The 22,212-nt window shown below is 39.8% G+C and overlaps 1 protein-coding gene across 1 annotated transcript in view; it reads left to right on the forward strand.

Annotated features, from left to right (window-relative positions):
• The window catches only part of LOC311157296 (period circadian protein homolog 2-like), a gene marked incomplete at its 5' end in the record, with an annotated part of 29,936 nt that overhangs the window by 1,445 nt on the left and 6,279 nt on the right, over positions 1-22,212 (forward strand). The window contains 16 exon segments of the mRNA XM_084211916.1: positions 2,811-2,965; positions 3,482-3,603; positions 5,130-5,331; positions 6,819-6,870; positions 8,198-8,340; positions 8,542-8,620; positions 12,956-13,062; positions 13,744-13,897; positions 14,070-14,178; positions 14,817-14,948; positions 16,101-16,197; positions 16,711-16,867; positions 16,950-17,077; positions 18,556-18,729; positions 18,956-19,216; positions 19,962-20,803. Of these exon segments, the coding sequence (XP_084068042.1) occupies positions 2,811-2,965; positions 3,482-3,603; positions 5,130-5,331; positions 6,819-6,870; positions 8,198-8,340; positions 8,542-8,620; positions 12,956-13,062; positions 13,744-13,897; positions 14,070-14,178; positions 14,817-14,948; positions 16,101-16,197; positions 16,711-16,867; positions 16,950-17,077; positions 18,556-18,729; positions 18,956-19,216; positions 19,962-20,803 (2,914 nt within the window).

Raw genomic sequence — 22,212 nt, forward strand, 5'->3', positions numbered from 1 at the left:
ATATTGCTTCAGTTACAGTGGGGTTTTGTAGCTTTGAATTTTTTTTTGCTCTTCAGAAATGAGTCTGAACTTGGTGGTGTGTTAACATCAGAATTCACCATTGAGCTGGGTTATTCCTGGTGTCCAGCAGCTGTATCACCTGCCTCTCCTGTGTTCCATTTGCTGGCATTCAAGGCCCCAGGCTGCAAGGATAAATGATACACAAACCCCAGCTGCAGGAATGAATCCCTCTGTATGAACTCTGCTTTTGTCCCTGATAGCCTTGAAGAGCCTGGTAGCTTGGAGGCTCATATTTAGACCCTTCAGAGTACCCTGCTGCACTTGTTTTTTAAGTCAACTTTTAAGTCAGATTAGGAGATCAAAGCCTGGTTTTGGGCATATCAAAGATATCTGACTAGAGCATGTTGATGTTAAGACCCATATCTAAGACCTGCCTACCTGAATGTGTTTCTCTACCTGATGCAGTTCCTAGAAAAGTGGCAAATTCAAATGACTCCTATGCACCATGTGGTGTGTGTTCACCATATTTTCTGTGTCTGCCTTGCATGCACCTGGAGAATTTGTTCCATGCTGTATTTTCAACTGGAAATTGTGATCCAGAGTTTATGTTGCTTAGTGTGAAAGAGTGAACCAAAGGCATTTCTTAATCTGTTTCCCATTGATTTAGTTTTCTTGAAATTTTGGAGGGGTTTTGTTACTACAGTTTCTTTGGTGTTTCAGTTTTAAATGTTATTAAAGCTCTCTGCTCAGAAATAATTAAGAATCCAGATGGTAGTGTGTTCTCCCCAGCCATCAGGCACTGTGCTAGAGGGTTACACAGCAAAATCTGATCATTTGGGAGTGGGAGACTGAAGATATCTACAGAAGGATCTTCAAAGAGAAGGCTGAAGTAGTCTGACCAACTACTTACCTTTGTAGGCTTGATCTTTGATTCAGACTACTGGGGTTTGCATTCAGTATTAGTGCCAACCAGCAACTCTAGTTTAATATCTGTAGGTACCTTTCCAATTTGCTGTCCACAAAAAGCAAAATGAAAAGCTCCTATCTTTATAAACTTGCTTATTCTGTCCTCTGCAACTCACACCTTCCCTGTGGCTGCCTGCTGTGCCTGATGCTCCTGCTCTCTGGAAAAACATTCTGGAGTTGTGTAACTTATTTTCCAAGAATGTCCATCTTCTGTATTTGCTGCTGCTGTGGCTAATTTGGAAAGGTTTTTTTTTTCCTTGCAGAAGAATCTGACCACTATCATGAAGCAGTCCATACTCTGAGAGTACAAACCAGCAGTATGCTCAGTTATTTCATAATGTTTCCTCTCTCTCTCTTTTTCACTACTGCCAGCATGAAGGGTTCTTCTGTGAAGCTCTGTTAACAAAGCCCTGTTTGATTGCAGCAGTCCAAGCTGTCAAGCCACGTTGTACACGTGATTTTAATACACAGCATGAACATCATGTTTCCCAAGGGAGTACTACAGTCTTTTGTTTGATCCCTTGCCATTATTTCTTGGTACAAAATGACCAGTGAGTAAATGAATGCTGCATGTCTCACAGTGCTCTGTGATGGAAGCAAGAACAATGTGTATTCTCTCCTACAGCTTTGTGACTTTGCAAGCATTTTTGGTGAAATTCACCTAACACCTGTCAGATGATTTATCTACCTTTTCAAGCTCTTAAAACTTCTCAGAAAAATGTTCACAAATCCCCTTGAAAATTACTTGGCAGTTGAAGCTGCTTTTCTGGCCACTTCAGTCAGGCAGTGCAGTTGCCAGGACTGTTGTTTCCACGGCAGTGCCCAGGGTAACTTCTTACAGATTGCCAGCCATGACAATCAGGTGTTAAGAGAAGGATGGTCTTCTTTTTCCTTTCCCTTCCTTTGGAAGGGAAAAAAATTTCAGGAAGATCTAAGAACAGCTCTGTAATCCTCTTGATTGTTTTAAATGATCAGCTTTTAAAATCTCCAATGCGAAAGGCAAGGGGATTTATTGTTTTAACTCCTTCCTACCCATCTGCCATCCATCCTTGCTATCCTCTCCCTCACTTCCCTCACCTCTTTTTCTCTTCCTTTGTAACTCAATAATGGGGAGAGATCCCAGGAACTGGAAAGGAAGGTGATAACTTTCTGATATTGGCAATGATAGTCTCTGTAGTGTGTTCTTCTCCACTGAGACAGCTCTTCTGAACATGCACCTGAGACCTGTGAATGCAGCTTCTGTCTCCAGCCTCCTCTGGTTCTTTTCCTTACAAATTTAGTCAGAGTCTCCTGTCTTATTTAATGTGTTGCCATGCTTAGATGGGATACATTATTCAAAGGATTTCTCCATTTGTTTTGTTAACTTGATGCTCTCCCACTGCCATTCCCTTTTCAGGGAACTTTCTTAAGAGAACTTGCTTGAACAGGAGGTGAAGAGTTGAATGGACCTCCTGCTTCTCTCCTTTGAAGTCCATGAACATTTCTGAGTTTGATTTTGAAAGGAGCTAAGGAAAATACCACTAAAAAGGGAGGAGGGGGACTTTGTGGCAAAGGAAAAAAAAAAAAGAAATTCTGTGGTACTTGGGCATATGTACTGTTGCACATACAGAGTCCATTTTACAATTACATTCCAGGTGGTGGTAAATCTTTAATTTTAAATGGTCACATAAGAATTTCCTTAAGTTCTGGAACCTGATACTGAGTGAGTACTGGCGAAGTTAATGAGGCTAGTGATAGAAATTGATGTGGGTGACAAGTGCCAGAGTACCTTTGGGCTTGTCTGAGGATGATGTGTCACGACAAACATTCAAGTGATGTTGTGTTTTTTGTTTTTCATCTTGCAGTAGTGAGCAGTCCACTAAAGCCAAAACACAAAAGGAATTGCTGAAAACACTGCAGGAGCTGAAAGCTCACCTTCCTTCTGAGAAGAGAGTCAAAGGCAAATCCAGTGTCCTAACGACGTTGAAATATGCCCTTAAAAGCATTAAACAAGTTAAAGGTAATAAAGTGTGATACTGCCTAGATAATGGCAACCTGGTTAAAGTGAAACTTTCAAAATAGGAGTTGAAATAAACCCAGCTCTACAAAGAGAACTGTACTGTGGCTGAAAACCTTCCTCACCAGATATTTTCATGTTGTTCTGATTTGTTGGCTTTGTTAACTTTTGTTCCTTTGGGAGCTGAAGCAGCTCTCTAGAGGTTTGATGTTTTACTGCTGTTTGATTGAGTTAGAAAATTGATTTGAAAACAATTTACAGTTTCATACTGTTTGAACTGTCAGACTCCAATACGTGACCATTCATATATGGGTGGATTAAGATGTGTACTTTTGTTTGAGTTACTGATGAGGAAGCTCTACCAGGGAAAATGATGTATTTGGAATAGTGCCTAGATTTCCCAACTGCCAACTTCACTACTTCTGCATTTATGCCAAAAAATATTTTTGCCATTTACTGCTTCTAGGCTGGGTGTTTATTGATAATCTTGATTATAAATTGTTTGTTGTTCTCATGTAGCCAATGAGGAATATTACCAGTTGTTGATGATTAATGAATCCCAACCTGCTGGTCTCAATGTATCATCTTACACAGTGGAAGAAGTGGAGACTATAACCTCAGAATACATCATGAAAAATGCAGTGAGTATGGTGCCCTGAGTCTCAGTCTGTATTGAAAATGTTTCCTGGAACTGGAATTCTCAGGCATGCCTCCTTCTTGCAAGGGAAGGGTTGGTAGTTAGGCCACAAAGCTGAAGAAACTGCCTTTTGCCCCCAAGGGTATGTTAAGAAACTCTGAGCCTTTTCAGACTTTACAAACTCGTTTCTGTTGGTTAGGTGGGAAATAAGAGGCTTGACCTCCCTGATCCTCTGAAAGGTACCTTGTGCCTGGAGGTGGTGGTGTGACACATCTCTGTGTCCATGGCATACAAAGCACTGAGACACATCATTAGGTTTCATTTCAGTGCAATTGCAAAAGTTTGAGAGTTAACTTTTTCCAAATTTTGGGTCGAGGCACACAGGTGAATCACTTCAGCTTATTCTTATAACTCGGGGTTATTTGATGTTTCACCAGTTTCGTGTTAGTGTGACTGAAGAGTGACAGAAGTATTGGAATCACTGTGTCCTTTTCTGTGGGGCTTGTCTGGTCTTTGCAACTGGTACAGGCTTTCTGTGGGGTCCAGTGATGCTGTGTTCTCATAGAGACAAGAACAACTTGGAGTTCCAGCAGTGAAATGATAACCTGAATGATTTTTTAAAATTCTATTTATTTCCATATTACTAGTATTTTAGCAATAAGTTATGGAGTCTTCAAAAAAATAATGGCATCTAAATGTGTTAGACTACCTTCTACTATTTTTTTGAGCTGCAACCTCCATTTGAATGTATGAAGTCTGAACTTTCTAAAACAAGAGCACGGTGGGGGATGTTCCATAGCTTGAAGTAGGTGGGTTTTGTTGAATCTATGAATAGTAAAGGCTGCCCACAAGGTGAAATAAATAGGAAGTGTAGAGTACAACTGAGAAATTCAGCCAAATATCATAAACATTATTCAATTAATGTGAATATCTGTTTGTGAAAGCAGTGTTCTGCTGGCAGCTCTTCAGTTCCTGTGCAGTGTTTGTGACTGCAGCACTCAGGGCTGTGACGCAGGGAGCTCCTCTGTGGCAGGAAGAGAAACAATACAAGTGTGTGGGACTTCTTCCCACCTGTGTACTCATTAATTTTTACCAAGTGGTTTAGAGCCCTTTTTTCACTTTTTGTGGATGGACCAGCTAACATAAACAGCCTTTCAAAAACTCCTGAATTTCATACATGTAAATCATGTCTGTAACAAGCACAGGGAAAATGTGTAGTTATATAGCTGGAAGGTCATTAATTCTTAATTTGTAGATTCATTCTGCATCACAGAACTGTAGATAATGATATATAGGGCTTGTAACCCAGTAAATAGTAGTGTATTATTCTTACTACATAATTGAAAAATATTCTGTGTCTACTCGATGAGCAGATTCATTGTGTTCAACATCTGTAATAAAATTAAATTTCCTTAATTCTCATTATGAACTTACTAATATTTTTATATGTTAAATGTTTTTTCTCAGAAGTATATGCTGCACGGAAGAATGTTTCAAACAGCCTAAATAATTGGAGATTTTTGTTTTTAGGATATGTTTGCTGTAGCTGTTTCTTTGATAACTGGGAAAATTTTATACATCTCTGATCAAGCTGCTTCTATTCTCCGCTGCAAGAGGGGCTATTTTAAAAATGCCAAATTTGTGGAGTTCTTGGCACCTCAGGATGTCAGTGTGTTCTATACTTCTACCACCCCATACAGATTGCCATCATGGAACATTTGCAATAGAGCTGGTGAGTGGGCTCAACAGCAGAAACTTCTCTGCAAATGCAAATACTGATTTTGAATGTCCTTCCATCCTTCCCCATCACTTCTTGAGGGGCACAGGGGCATTATTAGAACACCTCTGAACAACACTAGGTGTACAAATGTATTCTGTAAATCAGCATGACTTGTCTCTTGGTTAAAAGGCTTTCTCAGTGTCATTATCAGTTCTCATTCCCTTTTTAGCCAAATGATGAATGAAAACAAAGTAGGAATTCATGCTGAATGGTGAATTCACTTTCCACTTGTACTAGCAATCAAATGAAAACAATTTTTCTTCGTATTTTCTCTTCCTCAAGTGTAAAGGGGACAATACTTTGTCTCCTTCCTTTTAAAATGGTTAACATTTGAATACTGGACACCTAGATTATGGTGTAGAAAAAGGTATTTCAGCTGCCATCACTGTGCACTCACCAAGTGTAATCACAGCTCTGTTCTCCTAGCCTTAGAAAAATCATATTAGACATAATTAATGGTGAAGGATCAGATGTCTCAGGGCACTTCATATTTGTTCGTGGTAGGATTGTTTTACTCAGGTACCTGCAGCTGTTAGTAATTGAGAAATATCTGCCAACTGTTTCAACTAAACACTTGAAATTCAAGGTCTGCTCTAAATGTTTGAAATTCCAATCCATTGCATACTAAATCTGTGAAGTAAAGCCAGGGTGTGAACCAGATTTAATCTGAAAAAACAATCAGCAATAAGCATGTGCTAAGCAATGCATACATAAAGCAGGTCAAAAGGGACTTTGTGAGGTCTCTAGTGCAACCTTTGGCTCAAAACAGGGTCAGTGGTAAATTATATATAATCCTAATTACTCAGTTAGGCAGGAGTTTTTTTGGTTTTGCTTTCTTGAAACATTTTCTGTAGCTTTATTGTGTACAGCTTCCAATTTAAAAAATGCAGCAAGTACAAGTGTGCACACTCTGTCATGTAGTAGTTGCCAAACAATATAACATCCAAAATATTGTGTACTGGAGGCCTTTGAAATGCCAGAGCTCCCCTTGGGAATCCATGTGTGGCTGCTCTGGAAAAGGAGGGAAATAAGCTTAAAACATGAGAAGAAGTCTTCAGGAAAAAGAGAGAAGAGGGGTGCTAGGAAGTGCATTTGGTGGTCAGATTTTGGGTCCTAGGTAATGAAACATTTTTGGTCACTGGTATAAAGTACTGTGAAATGTTGATGAGAGTAAGCAGCTCAAACTGGAGAGTTGTTCAGATATGTTTAAGAAAAAGACTTGATAAACAAGGAGCTGCGATTCACATACCAGCCTCAGAATGTGAGTGACGTTCAGATTTAGTTGCTTGTGATGTGCATTGTTTAACCAATACATATGGAGACCTCAGGGAAAAGTTAAGCTTAAAAAAAATGTATTATCTAAGGAAAAATTCTTACACTAAATATCATCATCTTCTAGTAATTTGTAACTTGTTATGAAATATGTTTAATATTTCTAGAGTCTTCCACCCAGGATTGCATGGAAGAGAAATCTTTTTTCTGTCGCATCAGGTAAGACAATATTGTAAAGCTTAGTGTTGTGTTATGAAACCAAGCATTACATAAGTATTTGACTTTTATAAGAACCATATGGTTTGAACATTTCATGCTTTTTCATAATGTGATTGTAAAGCAAAACATATGCACATCCTTGAGTTGATTAACTGTAGCAGCTACAGAGAAAACTGAATTGATTTCGGGAAGTTCCATCTTGGAAGTTAATCCCTGTGAGTATTGATCTTTGTGCCATAAAGGAAGGTGGTACAGCATCTCCTCCTGCTCTGGCAAACTTTTGAGTCATGTAAACAGAACTGTTCAGCACCTGCTTCAGTCTCCTTCATTCTAAAAAACCAATGCCTCAAATTTATCTCAGGTATTCCCTAGGAAGATCCTCAAGGTTTACTTGACTTGCCTCTTTTGTCCTCTAGTTAATAGAGGACACAATTCTTTGGTTTGCTTTTCTTCCTTCTTCTCCTGCCCTAATCACTCCTCTTTAGTTTTGGCTTTTTTTTAATTTATTTAGGAAAACCTGGCAACTTAGTTCATGTTCTTTCTTGTGCACTTTGATTTCCTGATGCTTACTGCCTCTCTGGCAGCATTTCTGAAGCAAAAATAGTGGGTCCAATTATTTAATTACTTCTGGAGTAAATAAATACTTATTATCAAGGTATGAATAACTTGAAATGAATTGGAGGTAATACAGAGCTCCAGAGTGTTGCATTGGATGTGCTGTAGAAGTACTGCTGGTGTTACTGGAGATTTTTTGTCCAACTAACAGTGGTTTCAAAAGCTTTGCTTTTATTTAGCTCTGCTGTTATAAACTTATTACAACTGATTCTTCTTTGGTCACTGTGTAAATGGTTGTTGTTTTCATTACTATGTTTGCATTCTGGTTAAGCAAACACCTGTTATTAGATATTGAGTCTTCACTGCTTCTAAAGTGAAATAAATATTGATTAAAAGATGACCTTTGTGTTAACTCAGGGGATATAGCAGTCTTCATAAAAAAGCCCTGTAAATTCATCCCTCTGAAGGAGAACAAAGGAACTTCATGTGTTGTGTGAGCTGGGTTTTCTATCAGACTTGCAGTAATGCTGCTGTGGATTTGTTTCAGGCAGTAGAGAGAACAGCACAATCTTCATGGAAGTTGGTATGCAGAGGATACCATCAGAATTAGGTTCTCTTCCACAAAAAAAAAAAAATCAAGCTAAGATCTTGGATGCTATTTTAGTAGCTGACATGCAGTTCTTGTGTCATGAGGGAAATACAATGCATAAATTAAAATTGTATCCAGTGTAAGATGAATCTGTTGAAATAATTAACTCTCTTTAATTATCAGTGCGGGAAAGGAGCGGGAAAATGAGATTTGCTATCACCCATTCCGGATGACTCCCTACCTTATCAAAGTGCAAGATCCAGAAATAGCAGAAGATCAGCTTTGCTGTGTGCTGCTTGCAGAAAAAGTCCATTCTGGTTATGAAGGTAATCCTTGAGTGCACAAAGATCAGCCTGCTTTCCTAAAAGTAAGATGTGCTCAAGCTTTATTACAGTGAAAGAGAATTGTTTCTGTTCTCTGTCCTTGCTGCTTTCCTGTATGCTCTTTGCCAGAATTTTGGAGTGGCAGCTTGAAGAGTTATGTTTGCAAAACCCCCAGTTGCTAATATGCTTTTATTTTTCTCTCAGCACCCAGAATTCCTCCTGACAAAAGGATTTTTACAACTACGCACACACCGACCTGTTTGTTTCAGGATGTAGATGAAAGGTAACTTCAAAAATTATTTTAAAATTTACTGATGAGCAACCTGTCCAATATCTTTGCAGGATTTAAGGTGTCTGGATGGGGTTAAAAATGATGCAACTACTGAAGGGTGTTTAACCTAAGAAAAGCTCATGTCCCCATTTTCACTATGCATGAGAACACATTACACTGGTATTTAAATGCCTGCTAACAACTTGTTCTTCCACTTTCCTTCCCTCTTGGGAAATTCTGGACATAAATTCAGTCAATGAACCCATGTTCAAAAGAATTCCTGTGCTGCCAATTATTACCTGTATGAGACATTTAGGTGTGGGGTTTTGGGTTTTTTAAGTTTGATTCAGCAAATATGCTGCTGTTGCTCCCTGCTGGCCCAGGTGCAACTAGAGGTACAGCTTTTGAATCCAACATTAGATCTTTTAAAAAAAAAGTATATAAAACTAGTTCAAATTACACTGGCTGAAGACTTCAAATTGCTTTGACAGTCATCACAGCTGGTTAGAGTAACTGTTTATTTTCTGAATTAGAAACAAAAATGCCACCTGTGATCTTCATGTATATACAAAGACTTAGGAACTGAGCTCTAAACCAAGCTTTCAGGGAATCATTTAGATTGCAAAAGACCTCTAAGGTCATCAAGTCCAGCACTAAACCCTGTCCCTAAATGCCTCATCTGCATATTTTTAAATACCTCTGGGGGTGGTGACTGCACTCCTCCTGTGGACAGCCTGTTCCTTGACAGCCCTTTCCATGAAGAAACGTTTCCTAATAGCCAGTCTGAACCTGTCCTGAGGTAATTTCCTCTTGTCCTGTCACTTATTCCCTGGGAGAATCAACTCTCTCACCCAGTTTGCTGTTGTCTGCAAAATTATGGAGGGTGCTCTCCATCCTCTTGGATCCTTTATCTTGGATCATAGATAAAGACATTAAACACAATCCTGAGCCCTGGGGACTTGACTTGAAAAGAGAGTTCGCCTGTTCCTGAGTTGAAAACACTTCCTGTCCACTTTCCTTGATATTTTATTTGTGATGGTTTCTGATATTTGGGCTATATGTGGTGCTTTGTTTTGATATTTTTTTTCCTCCACAGCAGAAACTAAGTTAGCTACAGTGGTAACATCTGACTGCTGAGATTCTCTCATTTATTTTTTAAGCATTCTAAGAATGCTAAAATTTTCTTTGTAAGTTGAGATGGGGGGATGTTTTCAGACAGAGTAGGAGTATAATGGACAATTTTGAGATGCTGTGGTATTTTTTGGGTGGAAATCTAGTTTCTAAGAAAATATTTCATTCTTGGCAAAATCCCTAAATGCAGCAGAATAGAAGAAGGATTGGGGAAAGGAGATTGTGATGTTTGACTAAGATGGAGTCAAGGTAAAAAGAACATTGCTTGACTTCTGAGACAGTTTTACCTGTAGAGAGGCAGATGTTGTGGCTGAGTTCCTGTAGGATAGACAGTGTCATGCTGACAAACTGTTTTTCCATGCTGTGGTTTATACAGTCCCTCTGAACAGCTCAAGTTGATAAAAGTACTTAATCCACTCTAGTTCTGTCTTCTTCATGGATTTTTCTCTCTCCTTCATTTCCACATTTCCACCCAGCTGCAGAGTGGGTTTATCTTTACAAAGAGGCCGAGGGCACAGTGCAAAGCTTCTGTTCCTCTGTGCATCCACAGCTCAGTGGTCTCCAGTAGTCATTTAACAGAAATGGCAGAATTGCTGAGTGGAGAGCCTTGCTCTTACTTTTGGGCTTGAGTGGAGCAAGTGCAGTAAATCCTTCCTTGTGAATCCTATGGAAGCTTCTTTCCTGTTAGTTTGATGCTGCCACTTGTTCTCAAACCATTTTCTAACACTTCCAGTGAGGGTTGATTTCATCTTGGTCTGAAATTAGGACTTTGTGTCATTCATTTCTGTTCCTGTGACTGTGTAGTTGATTTTACTTTTAATTTTTTAACTCCTGAGAGCATTGGCAGCCCAATAAATGTTTACCAAGTCATGCATATGCAGTTTGTTACTCTTAAGCTCTCCAGGGTTTGGTGGAATACACAAAGCAAGAGATTCTTAAAGAAAGCAGAGTCTTAATATTTAAAAATGTGCAACTGAGCACCTGCTGTTGACTGAGTGTTGTTCATAACATAACCGTGAAACGGTTGCTTGACTTGTATAAAGTTAATTTCTGTAATCAGTACGTGTTCGTGGGTTGGAAAAATGCATATTTGTCTGAACTCTGCAGGTCAATCTCTGCACAGAGTATGTTAAATAAAACTAAATATTTTCTTGAAATGAAATGGATCATTCCTATATGTATTTGTCTTAATATATTTGATACTTCATGTGTTTAATGGGTGTAAGTAGTTCACAGTGGAGTGATCTTTGTAAATTAATTTAAAGCAGTTTTATGTGTAACTTACAATGATAATATAAAGAGACTTCTTATTCATGTTTTTTGACACTTTAAATGTCATTCTATAAAACACAAACTAAACTTGGCAGCATCTCCTCATCAGCCATTCTTATGCACACGTGTATTTGCATTCGTAAAATTAATTTATTAACTTTACCTCTGAATTTTTATGAGTTATTCATTATGAGGAATCATAATGATGCCAAGATATCATTGTCAAATACATCATTATATGAGCCCTGAAGGGCTGGTTGGAAGGGGCTGCTGGAGGTTTGATTCCATCCTTTTGCTTGAAATGAAACCTTGCCCAGTCCTGGCTAAGGTCAGCTGTGGCCTTGTCTCAGTAATGCCTGAAAGCCTTCAGAGGCAGAGATGACACAATCTGCATGGGAAGCCTCCTGTGTTGCACTGCTCTGTTAAAAACCTTTTCCTAACATCCAGCATCAGCTTTCCAGACTCCATTCTGGGACCATTGCCTGTAATTTTATTGTCTGGCACCATCAAGAAAATTTAACTCCATTTTTGTAGCTCCTCTTTCCAGCAGTGTGGGAAGCTTCTGGATCATCTTTTAGTTTCCTTTTCATCAGAGCAGGCAAGGCCAGCTCAGTCTCACATTCTAGATCCCTGACTTTCATAAAGCAGGTGGCAAACAGGAGTAGTGCTGAACAAAACCTTCTTCTGGTGTTATTTGATGAAGCCCTGGCTAAAGCTGTTTGGCGTTGACTGAGATTTTCAAGTCCTCTAGCAGCACAACTTTTCTCATGTGCTTTGACCTTGGCAGCACTTCTAAATGTCAATGTGTCAGAGTGATCTGCTTTGGTATGAGTTCCATGCCAGTTTCTGCTCTGTTGCTTTAGTTCATCTACAAGCTCTTAAGGCTGATTATTAAACTAATTGCTTTGATAATGAGGCATTAGTTGCTATCCACTTTCCTCTCAGTCTCTTTGCTGCAAGGCTGTGTTTGATGTTTTGGGGAACTGATGTAATTCCATGGGTTGTTGGAAGTGCAGTGTTGAAGGCATTTGCTGCATAATGCTTTTGAGTTCCTGCCTGACACAGATCCCCTGTCTGCTGTGCACTGGGGCTGAGTTCTTCTCTAAAGCTGTTCAGACACTCTCACATCTCCCTGCCCCTGGCCTTTGGCAGTGAGTGGGGCTGGGGGAAGGTGTACAGCATTTTGAGCTTACAAGATGACTTGTTGGCATCTGGCAACTTAAACATCACTGAGTAGTGTTGACTAAGTACATTTTTTTTTTCCAAAGCACATTTTCAGTGGTTAACCTTCAGGGTAAGGTGCAGAATGGTATTTGTGAACTTTCACTCTTTATCCTTAATGCAAATGCTTGAAGTGATCAATCAAAATTGTTTTGTCACATAAATTAGTTTTTTCACATCACTAGAAGTGGTCATGGATAACGTGCAGCAATTCAGTACCATTGCTTTTAATTCTCTCGTTAATAAGCTTGCTCCCTTGCAGCTCCTCTGAGCTGAACTCTTCACCTGCCTGTGAGAAAGTTGTCTTGAGTGCTGGTCAGCTCCCCTGGTGCTAGTTCAGCTGTGGTAATCCTGTGATCCTTAGGCATGGCTCCCAGCCAAGGGATTGGGGTACTATTTACCTTCATGAGAGTTTTACAGGATTAAATTTCATTAATGCTCTTTTAAAATTGGGGTAAGTATTTATCCTCTAAAGTTAGGCAGCAAAGAAAAGACAACTGCTGTAGCAGACTCCTTGATTTGGTCTAACTACCACCCCACAAACAAACAAAGCCTCCCTTGCCCTGAGTGTGTGACTGTTGTTAACTTGGCACTGCTTTTTCACCAAATGTCAACTTAAAATTATTCATTAAGCAAAGAAAGCTTAAAATGAAAACATTTCAAACATGATTTTTTTTTTTCTACTTGATTTTTATTATGTTTTCTTTGTCTTTCTTTCTCCAGAGCAGTACCTCTGTTGGGATACCTACCTCAGGATTTAATAGGAACACCAGTCTTGGTGCATCTTCACCCAAATGACAGACCCTTAATGCTAGCAATTCACAAAAAGAGTATGTAACCTCTTACTATGTAGAAATTCATTTTTTTTTCCTTAACTTATTTATGAGGACTACAAAGACCTCATCAAGTAGTAGGAGAAACTTAATTGTGACTTTGATTTTTTTCCACAAGTAAATATTGGATCTTTTACTGCACAACTTGATTCTTAATGCACATCCATGAAAGTGAAAAATCACTCAGTTTTGTACTTTCTAAGAAGCATATATATCTATTGTAAACAAATTGACTATAAATGAATATTTCATACATGAAAGTATGAAATATATGAAATTAATGAAAAAGTATTTTAAAAAGTATGAGAATGGTGTGATAGAAGTTGTCATATCTTACATGGTACTCTTTCTTATTTCATGGAGAAGAAAATAAGAGCCATTCTGGCAAAGTTTCTAAAGCCATTTCTTCAGCCTGCTTTAGTTTATTGTATTCTAAAGGTGATTTTCTCGACCATAGTCCAGTAAATTATGAAGTTCTGCTTATTCTGGTAGCTCAGTATTTCTGAATATTTTGGTACCCAGTATTTGTTCCCTCAAGTGTCATCTTCCTCCATAAAGAGGAAGTATATTGAACGTCCATTCCCTCCATGAATGTGCAGTTCTTTGTAAAATCCTGAATTGTTACGTGGAATTGTGCAAACATTAATCTGAAATTTCTGTTTGAATCCTTCCTTGCAGTTCTTCAGTATGGAGGACAGCCTTTTGACTATTCACCAATCAGGTTTTGCACTAGGAATGGAGATTATATCACCATGGACACCAGCTGGTCCAGTTTCATCAACCCCTGGAGTCGAAAAGTTTCATTTATTATTGGGAGACACAAAGTCAGGACGTAAGTCAGGATATTTTTGTTTTCCCTTCCCTCAGGTTGACATAGAGATCCTTAAGATGAGGGAACAGAATAAGCATTAAATTCTGTGTAGGATATGGAGGTGGTAAATTGAACCTGGTCTCTGGTTGAAACCCTTGGATTTGCAGTGAGCTGGTGTGTTTGGTTTGTGCAGGGGTCCCTTAAATGAAGATGTCTTTGCTGCTCCCAACTACACAGAGGACAGGATCCTGCACCCCAGCGTTCAGGAGATCACCGAGCAGATCTACCGGCTCCTCCTGCAGGTACAGCGGGGGCTCTGCTCCTTCCCTGCTCCTTCCCTGCTCCTTCCCTGCTCCTTCCCTGCTCCTTCCCTGCTCCTTCCCTGCTCCTTCCCTGCTCCTTCCCTGCTCCTTTCCTGCTCCTTTCCTGCTCCTTCCTGCTCCTTCCTGCTCCTTCCCTGCTCCTTCCCTGCTCCCTCCTGCTCACATCCTGCTGGCACAGCCTCTTGGGCTTGTGTCACATTGCCTTTAGCTGCTTCTGCTCCACTGGAGTTGTTGGCCACAATCCTGGGAATTCCTTGCACTCATCATTGCCACACAAGACTTACTGAAGTGTGTTAAAGCTCCAGTTGATATCTTAAGAATTTCATGTAGTTAAGGAGTTCTCCAGACAAACAAAAGAAGGCCAAACCCCTCCCCCCCCCCAAAAAAAACCACAAAAAACACCCAACAAAACAAAAAGCCCACCAAAAAAAACTCACCCCAAAACAAAAAAACCCAGAAAAAAAACCAACCCAAAAAAACCCCAATCAACAAAAAACCCAGTGTAAAATAAAATCGCTTTTCCTGACATGGAACGACTGATGTCCTGAGGGGTGTTTGTGTATACATACATACAACACATACATACATATATATATATATTTATGTTGTTTTTACAGCCTGTACACAACAGTGGATCCAGTGGCTATGGGAGTCTGGGTAGCAATGGTTCACATGAGCACCTGATGAGTGTGGCATCCTCCAGTGACAGCACAGGAAATAATAATGAAGACACTCATAAGGATAAACCAGTAGGTTTTTGATTTTTTTCATTCAAGTATGTGGCACAAAACAAACTAAGTGGGGATTTTTAACTTTTAGAATAATGTTTTCAAATTAGAAATAGGAGAAAGAGTAAAGAAAATGCCATCTTTATTTTTTTGTTTAATACAGAAAACCCTTTTGTCTGAGGGAATAAGCATTTCTGGTGTAGATGAAGCCTCAGGGTACTGAAGCACAGTGATAGACATGAAAGTCAGTGTTACAGAGAATTTAAACCTGTACAGTGTGTTCACTTAATCTATTGTCTGTTACATGTTATATGCTGTGTTTCTTGGAAAAGCAGCCAGATATGTGAAAGCAGTTTCTTTTGGGAGGGGAAAGTCTGTAATTACTGTTTTCCCAAATGAAAGTAAGAAGATTAAATGCAGTAATACCTGCAGAACCAAGGGATAGCTTGACCCTGATTGCTTTCAATGTTGCAAAAATACAGCATGTATATAGAATGAAATAAATGGAATGGAATAAACCAATTTTCTAGTTTGTGCTTAGAACTTTACTTTGTGTTCAATTCTGAAAGCCAAAAATTTTCTTTGATAAGTTGTATTGCTTGTAGGCTAATTCTCCCAAATCTGATTTGTGCTTCTGTGATCAGACTTTGCAGACTCCTGCTCTTGCCAAGGTGGTCACTTTCCTGGCTTTCAGTTCTTAAACCCTGGTGGAATAAGCAGATGAAGTCTCAGGATTTCTTATTTAACAGGGAGATAGATGCCTGGCATTCCTTCACTATTTCCACAGGCAGTGGAGGCTGTTACAGCCCAGTGCTGTAACATCCTGTCAGTGCTTGGTTAGACTTCTAGTTTTTTTACAAGTGATAAGTTTGTTTTTTTCCTGAAGTCATCTTTGTCATGGATAGTTTATATTTTCCTATCTAAGTTATTCAAACAGATTAAAAGAAATACAGAGTAATTGTTTGCAGGAAAGATACTTCAGATTTCTTCTCTTTCCAATTCCAAATTTCTGCAGCTGTGCAATAAAATTGTATATATACATATTTCTCCTGTGATCAAGGTAATTGCAAGATAGAGATTAACTGAGGTTAGATTTATACTACTGAGGAATCACTATGCATAATGTTTTATGTCAAAATTTTGAAATAACTGTTCTTCCCAAACTGCTTTCAGGAGGTTTGTCAATATGCCCGTAAGGTCAAGAGTAAAGGACAGCATATTTTCACTGACAGTAAAGCAAAACTGGACTACAAGAAAGAGTCTTTGGCAGGTAAGAATGAGCAGTTCCTGGTCTCTTGTGCTGCTGCCTTGGGTAATATGGCAGCAGGACTTTTTTCCACTGAGTTCTATTCAGTGCATTAAGACAGCATTTGATCAGTTCAGATTTTATTGTCCTGTGTCTCTCTACTGTGCCCAGGAAAATACTGTGGCTGGATTGAATCAGTAGTGGTGTAACACAGTTAAGGCATGGCCTAAAGCTGTTGTCTTGAAATCATTTAAGTGGGCACTACAGTTGTCCTCATCCTGAGTGGGTTTCAACCCTAATTATAGATATTCTCTTACAGTCATAGTGTCTGTTCCCTTTGGATCCATATGCAATCTAATTAAACTTTATAACTCCAAGGAAAATGTTTACATACTATTCATTTATTGGTGCACTACAGTGGTTAATTTGTGACCTGCTAAACATGTAGAAATGAAAAACCTTTGCTACTATTGCTTTTAGAGGAGTTTGTAAGGATTTAATGTCTTAATTGCAAAATAGCAGTATCTCTTTCCACAGAAAAGCAGAATGCTGCTGGTGGCCAGGTGAAAGGTGTGGGGGGAAAGGATACTGCAGGAACAGTTGCTCCAAAAAATGTGACTACTGAAGAGCTGGCTTGGAAAGAACAACCTGTGTATTCCTATCAGCAGATCAGCTGTTTGGACAGTGTCATCAGGTGAGCAACCTGTGAGTAAATTACTCTTGACCTCTAGACACAGGACTAGTATGTCTAATATTGCTAAATCTTTGTATTTTAGGTACTTGGAGAGTTGTAATGTGCCTGGTACAGCAAAAAGAAAATGTGAGCCTTCAACAAGTGTTGCATCACTGAGTTCTGGAGTTCATGAACAGAAAGCAGCTGATAATTCTATCCAGCCATTGGGAGGTAACTCTAAATCACAGGTTTTTCATAGCTGAGTTTTGCTGGCAGGCAGCTGCATGCTACTTTTTGCAGAATAATGACAAGTGTATCTTAGGCATGGCCTCATAGCTTCAGTCTCAGTGTTTGATGTTGGTGATTTAACTTCTGTCATTAATATCTTCCTTACAATTAAAATACTGAGTAGTTGATGCATATGCATATCTGGATTGTAGATGCAATAAACTAATGTGAACTGTGCAAAATACAGTAGGATTTTGAGGTTCAGGACTTGAATCATTATCAAATGTAGGAAGTTTATTTCACAGTTAGGTCTTGTAAGAACAATCAGCTGAAGAACCGAGCAGCTGATTAAATGCAACAAAAAATATGCATCTTAGTTTACTGCTTGAAAAAAAAAAAAGGAACAAGAGAAGGTAAAATGCAGCATTGGACTGTTCTGTGTTTTGTAGGATGCTAGAACCCAATGTTCATCCATGAAGACAAAAAGCTGGGGATTACTGAGGCAAGCTGTCTAAAAAGTCTGCTGCAGACAGAAACATTCGGTTAATTTTTTAGGCCTTAGATGTAGCATTTGACTTAGTCCCTTGTCTGGATGGGGAGCTAAGTGAAGTTTTGTAACTGGTTAGGCCAAGGCGTGTGAGACTGGTAAAGAACTGCATGCAAATGAGAGATTTGCTCATTCTGCCTTGTCATTATATGAGGCTGAAGGGAGAATGTCCAGTGGAGTTTCTCAAAAATTGGTCCTGGGGATGATCTTGGCTATTTGATGAACTTCAAAAAGAAGTTCTAGTGCAGCTTTTAGAATCAAATTAGAAGGTATCAGTAGACCAGGAGCAAAGAGTCCTACAGCAGGGATTGAAATGCTGTAATTTGGAGTCTCTGTGGTTCTGGTTGGCAGGAGATGATGTGGGTCACCAGCTCTTTGCTGCGCTGATGGCTGAGACAGATGAAGTCACCAGTCAGGAAAAAGGCAAACTTTAGATCTTAAATATGTGTTATGGAAGTATTCCTATGAGAGCAGGAATGTTTTAATGCTGGTTTGTGAGGCACTGCTCTGACCTCTGCTGGATTACTGGGTGTAGCTTTCAGGGGAGAGAATTTTAAATAGCTGGATGCTCAAAACAAAGCTCTTACAGTAACCAGCTAATGAAAGAAATCAGTGTACAACACTGTGGGAGCTGGGGGCAACTTACTCTTGGGCTGGAAGAGGCTAGAAAATTTCTTCCAAAATTATGCCATGAAAGAAGAGTGAAGACCAGAAAAAGAGGAAAATATCCCTTATTGAAAAGGTTTGGCTGTATATGGGCTTAGAGGATTGCATTTGTTGCTCTACAGTCATTCTATTCCTGGAATGTATAAAGTTCACTTTTTTTGCCTTGTCAAGCTCACTTTTGCCTTACTGTTTTGCAGCCCTAGCAGCATGTAACTTGAATTTGCTCTTGTTTATGTTCAGTAAGCTGCAACTTTATTTCTTTTAACAGATCCTGCTGTATTGAAGGCATCTGGTAAATCGAGTGGTCCCCCAGTGGTTGGTGCTCACTTAACATCTTTGGCTTTACCTGGCAAGCCTGAAAGTGTTGTGTCTCTCACCAGTCAGTGCAGCTACAGTAGCACCATTGTTCATGTTGGAGACAAAAAAACACAACCTGAATTAGGTAGGATTTTGCTAATATTTTTTTCTTCAAGATGGCAAGTGCTAGATGTCTGCTCATGACTTAGATTTTCTTCCAGCCAAGGTGGCCTTAGGAAATGGAATAAATAGGGATGGAATGTGTAATCTTAAACTTGCAGCAAAATTATTATAGAATTGTAATACCTTAAAAATGCATGTACAGGGTTTTCTTTTCTTCATCTTGAGTATTTTGCCTTCTCTTCCTGTAGAAATGATAGAAGATGGTCCAAGTGGAGCAGAAATCATAGATGGCCAACTTCTTGCCCCTCCCTCCAACTCTGCGCACATAAATCAAGAGAAGGAGCCATTTAAAAAACTGGGACTTACAAAGGAAGTGCTTGCAGTGCATACACAAAAAGAGGAGCAGAGCTTCTTGAACAAATTCAAAGAAATAAAGAGATTTAATATTTTTCAATCACACTGCAATTATTACTTACAAGATAAACCAAAAGGACGGCCTGCTGAGCGTGGTATGGCAATAGTTTTCACCATAAAACTTGTATTTATATAGAAAGTAAATCCTGTTGGGGGAGGGCATTTCTATTTTTAGTGGTTTTGTGGGGCCAGTGTGAACAGTGACAGTTACATGCTATTTTCAAAAGCCACAGAAAAATTTTCTGACAAATCTTGCTAAAAGATTAAAGCGGAACATTGCTTTTAGTGTCACAATGGGCATTTTAGTAGCTAATATTTTTATTTTTGTCTATTCTCTATACTATTACTGTCATGCATCTACTCTCAAAGGACAAAAAAACCTTCTTTAGAATGTTTGCTTTACTGTATCTGTGCTTGTATTCCCTTGCTTTTCTTTTCCTTCTGTCTTGCCATCTGTGTTTTGTTCAGATTTGTGGTTTTGTTTTGTTTTCAGCTCCTTTGTTTTCCAGTTTTCCCCATTACACTGTTGTGTAATTGGTGAGACAATCTGATAATTGTTGCCTTTAAGGTAATAATGTGATCAGCAGGATGGAAATGGCAGAGACTAGCAGTAGTGAGATTGTTTTGTTTCTTAGGCCTAGGAGCTCTGGATGGCATTTTCAGAAGTGCTTGATATGATCTGTCTTTGTTCTCATTTCGGTCTTGACTTGGAACAGAAGTCAGACACTGCTAAGCATTTTTTTCAGATTTTTATCTTAATTTTTTAATTTCAGTTGTTGTACAGGTCCTGTATTTTTAGCTGTATCCTTATAACCTTTCTTCCAACATTTCCTTTTGCAGGTGGCCGTGGACAAAGAAACGCCGCTTCTGGAATGGATCAGCCTTGGAAGAAGAGTGGCAAGAACAGGAAATCGAAGCGCATCAAACCGCAGGAATCCTCAGACAGCACAACCTCTGGGGCCAAATTCCCGCACCGCTTCCCCCTGCAAGGGTTAAACGCCACGGCCTGGTCACCATCCGAGACGTCCCAAGCCAGCTACTCAGCAGTGTCCTTCCCCACGGTCATGCCTGCCTATTCCCTCCCTGTTTTCCCAGCAGCAGGCACGGTGCCACCGGCTCCCGAGACCTCCCTCTCTGGTTTCAGTCACTTGCCAGACTCTGCAAACACTTGTCCTGTGGGGCCATCCCAGTTCTCTGCCCCCTTCATGACCCCCGTGGTGGCTCTCGTGCTCCCCAACTACGTGTACCCGGAGATGAACAATAACTTACCTCAAACGCTTTACCCCGGCCAGCCCAACTTCCCTGGCCACGCCGCCTTCTCCTCACAGACAGTGTTCCCAGCGCAGCCCCCCTTTGCCACGGGCGGCCCCTTCCCCCAGCAGGCGTTTTTCCCAGCGCAGCCATTCCAGTACCCCCCGCCAGCAGAGCCCGAGAGGGCTCCGGAGCCCCGCAACGACCCCTCCCGCTCCTGCACGCCGCAGTCGCCGGCTCCTCAGGACCAGGCTTCGCCGCCGCTCTTCCAGTCCAGGTGCAGCTCTCCCCTCAACCTGCTGCAGCTGGAGGAGACCACAAAAACTGCAGAGAGCGGGGCTGCTGCGGGGCTGCACGGAGCCCTGCCCGAGGAGGGGGCCATGGGCACCATCAGCGCGGCGGACAACGGCAGCGGGAAGGAATCCTTACCTGTGAGTCACACCCCTTCTCCTGCCTCTGCTGCACCATGCCTGTCCTTCCTCCTCCAGGGCAGCTTGGCAAAATAGACAGGAGCTATGTAGTGCCTGCAGCTGGACTCACAGTTGTAGTTGGTAAATTCAAACCTCAGCAAACTGGACAAAATGTGCAGTCCAAACATTAGAAAACCTCAACCTTTAAAAATTAAATCTGCCTCATCATTCTTCTAAAATTACCCTAGGAAGCTTGGAAATATACCCTAAGAGAGTTTTGTTCCATTTCACTGAAGAAAATAAGAATATGGTTAAGCCCATTGAAAATCACTGAAATAAACTAGCATTTTATTTTTAGCAAAAACTTTTGTGCTAGTGAATTTGTGTACATGGGAAAAACAATCTGTAAGTGGTCTGAAAGAAGCTGATTTAAATTAAAACCACATCTGTGTTTACAAACAAACAACCGAAGTAAATGAAGAATTCATCACTTCTTGCAGACCATAACTTCATTTCTGTTTTGTTTGTTGCACTAAAACTACGCTGAACTATTTGGTAACTTCAGGGGTTTTGTTATTTCCTGGCTTATTTCAGTTTGATAAATCAGTCTAACAAATAAATTGAGCTGAAGTAATATCTCTGTAAAGGTTTCCATGGTAGAAATAGGTAAACTATTATTTTTGCTTTCTAAAGCACCATAGAGTATCATTCTAAATGCTGATGGGATGGAGCAGCATGCTATATTTTTTTTGGCTGCCTCCTTCCATTATTCAGGAATGTGTTCAGGGTAAAGTCAGTTCTTTCCATTATTGCATGTTTTGCTAAGTTCTGTCATCCTTAATTGCTAATACTGAATCTGATTTGCAGTCAAGTTTTGATTCAGTTAAAAATTAGTGTAGTTAATGCTTCTTCCCTTAAAAATAAACAAGTAAGTGATCCTGCCTGGAAAGCACCTGGGAACATTTCCTTACTACTCTCAATGCTACTCTCCCTTCTCATCTCAAGGAGGTGAAACATCCCAACCAACAGAGGATGTTGCTGCAAATCCTTTGAGGTAGATTACAGTAGGAGCAATTTGAGTATTTTGTGAGTGGTTTGGGTAAAATCTGACTTGTCCAGGACAGTAGGTGCTGCCAACAGTGAACAGGAAATAAGTTTCTTACTTTCTTATGAAACAATATTATTAACTTTTTGAAGAGAATTTCAGTTGGTCTTCCTGAAGGACCCCACTGTCTGCCTGTCAGTCCATTCATTATTCCTTGGCAGATGTTACTGGTGACTGTCTTTGAATAACCATGTAAACATTAGAATATGAAGTGAAATGGATTTATTACTACTCATTCACATGACTAGTAATACAGCTATTACATTCAGTAATAAATGCATTAATAAGTAAAGCCTGTCTCTTATCCCCTTCTCATACAGTTGAT

Source organism: Fringilla coelebs, assembly GCF_963513975.1.
Source record: "Fringilla coelebs genome assembly, chromosome: 10".
NCBI lineage: Eukaryota > Metazoa > Chordata > Aves > Passeriformes > Fringillidae > Fringilla > Fringilla coelebs.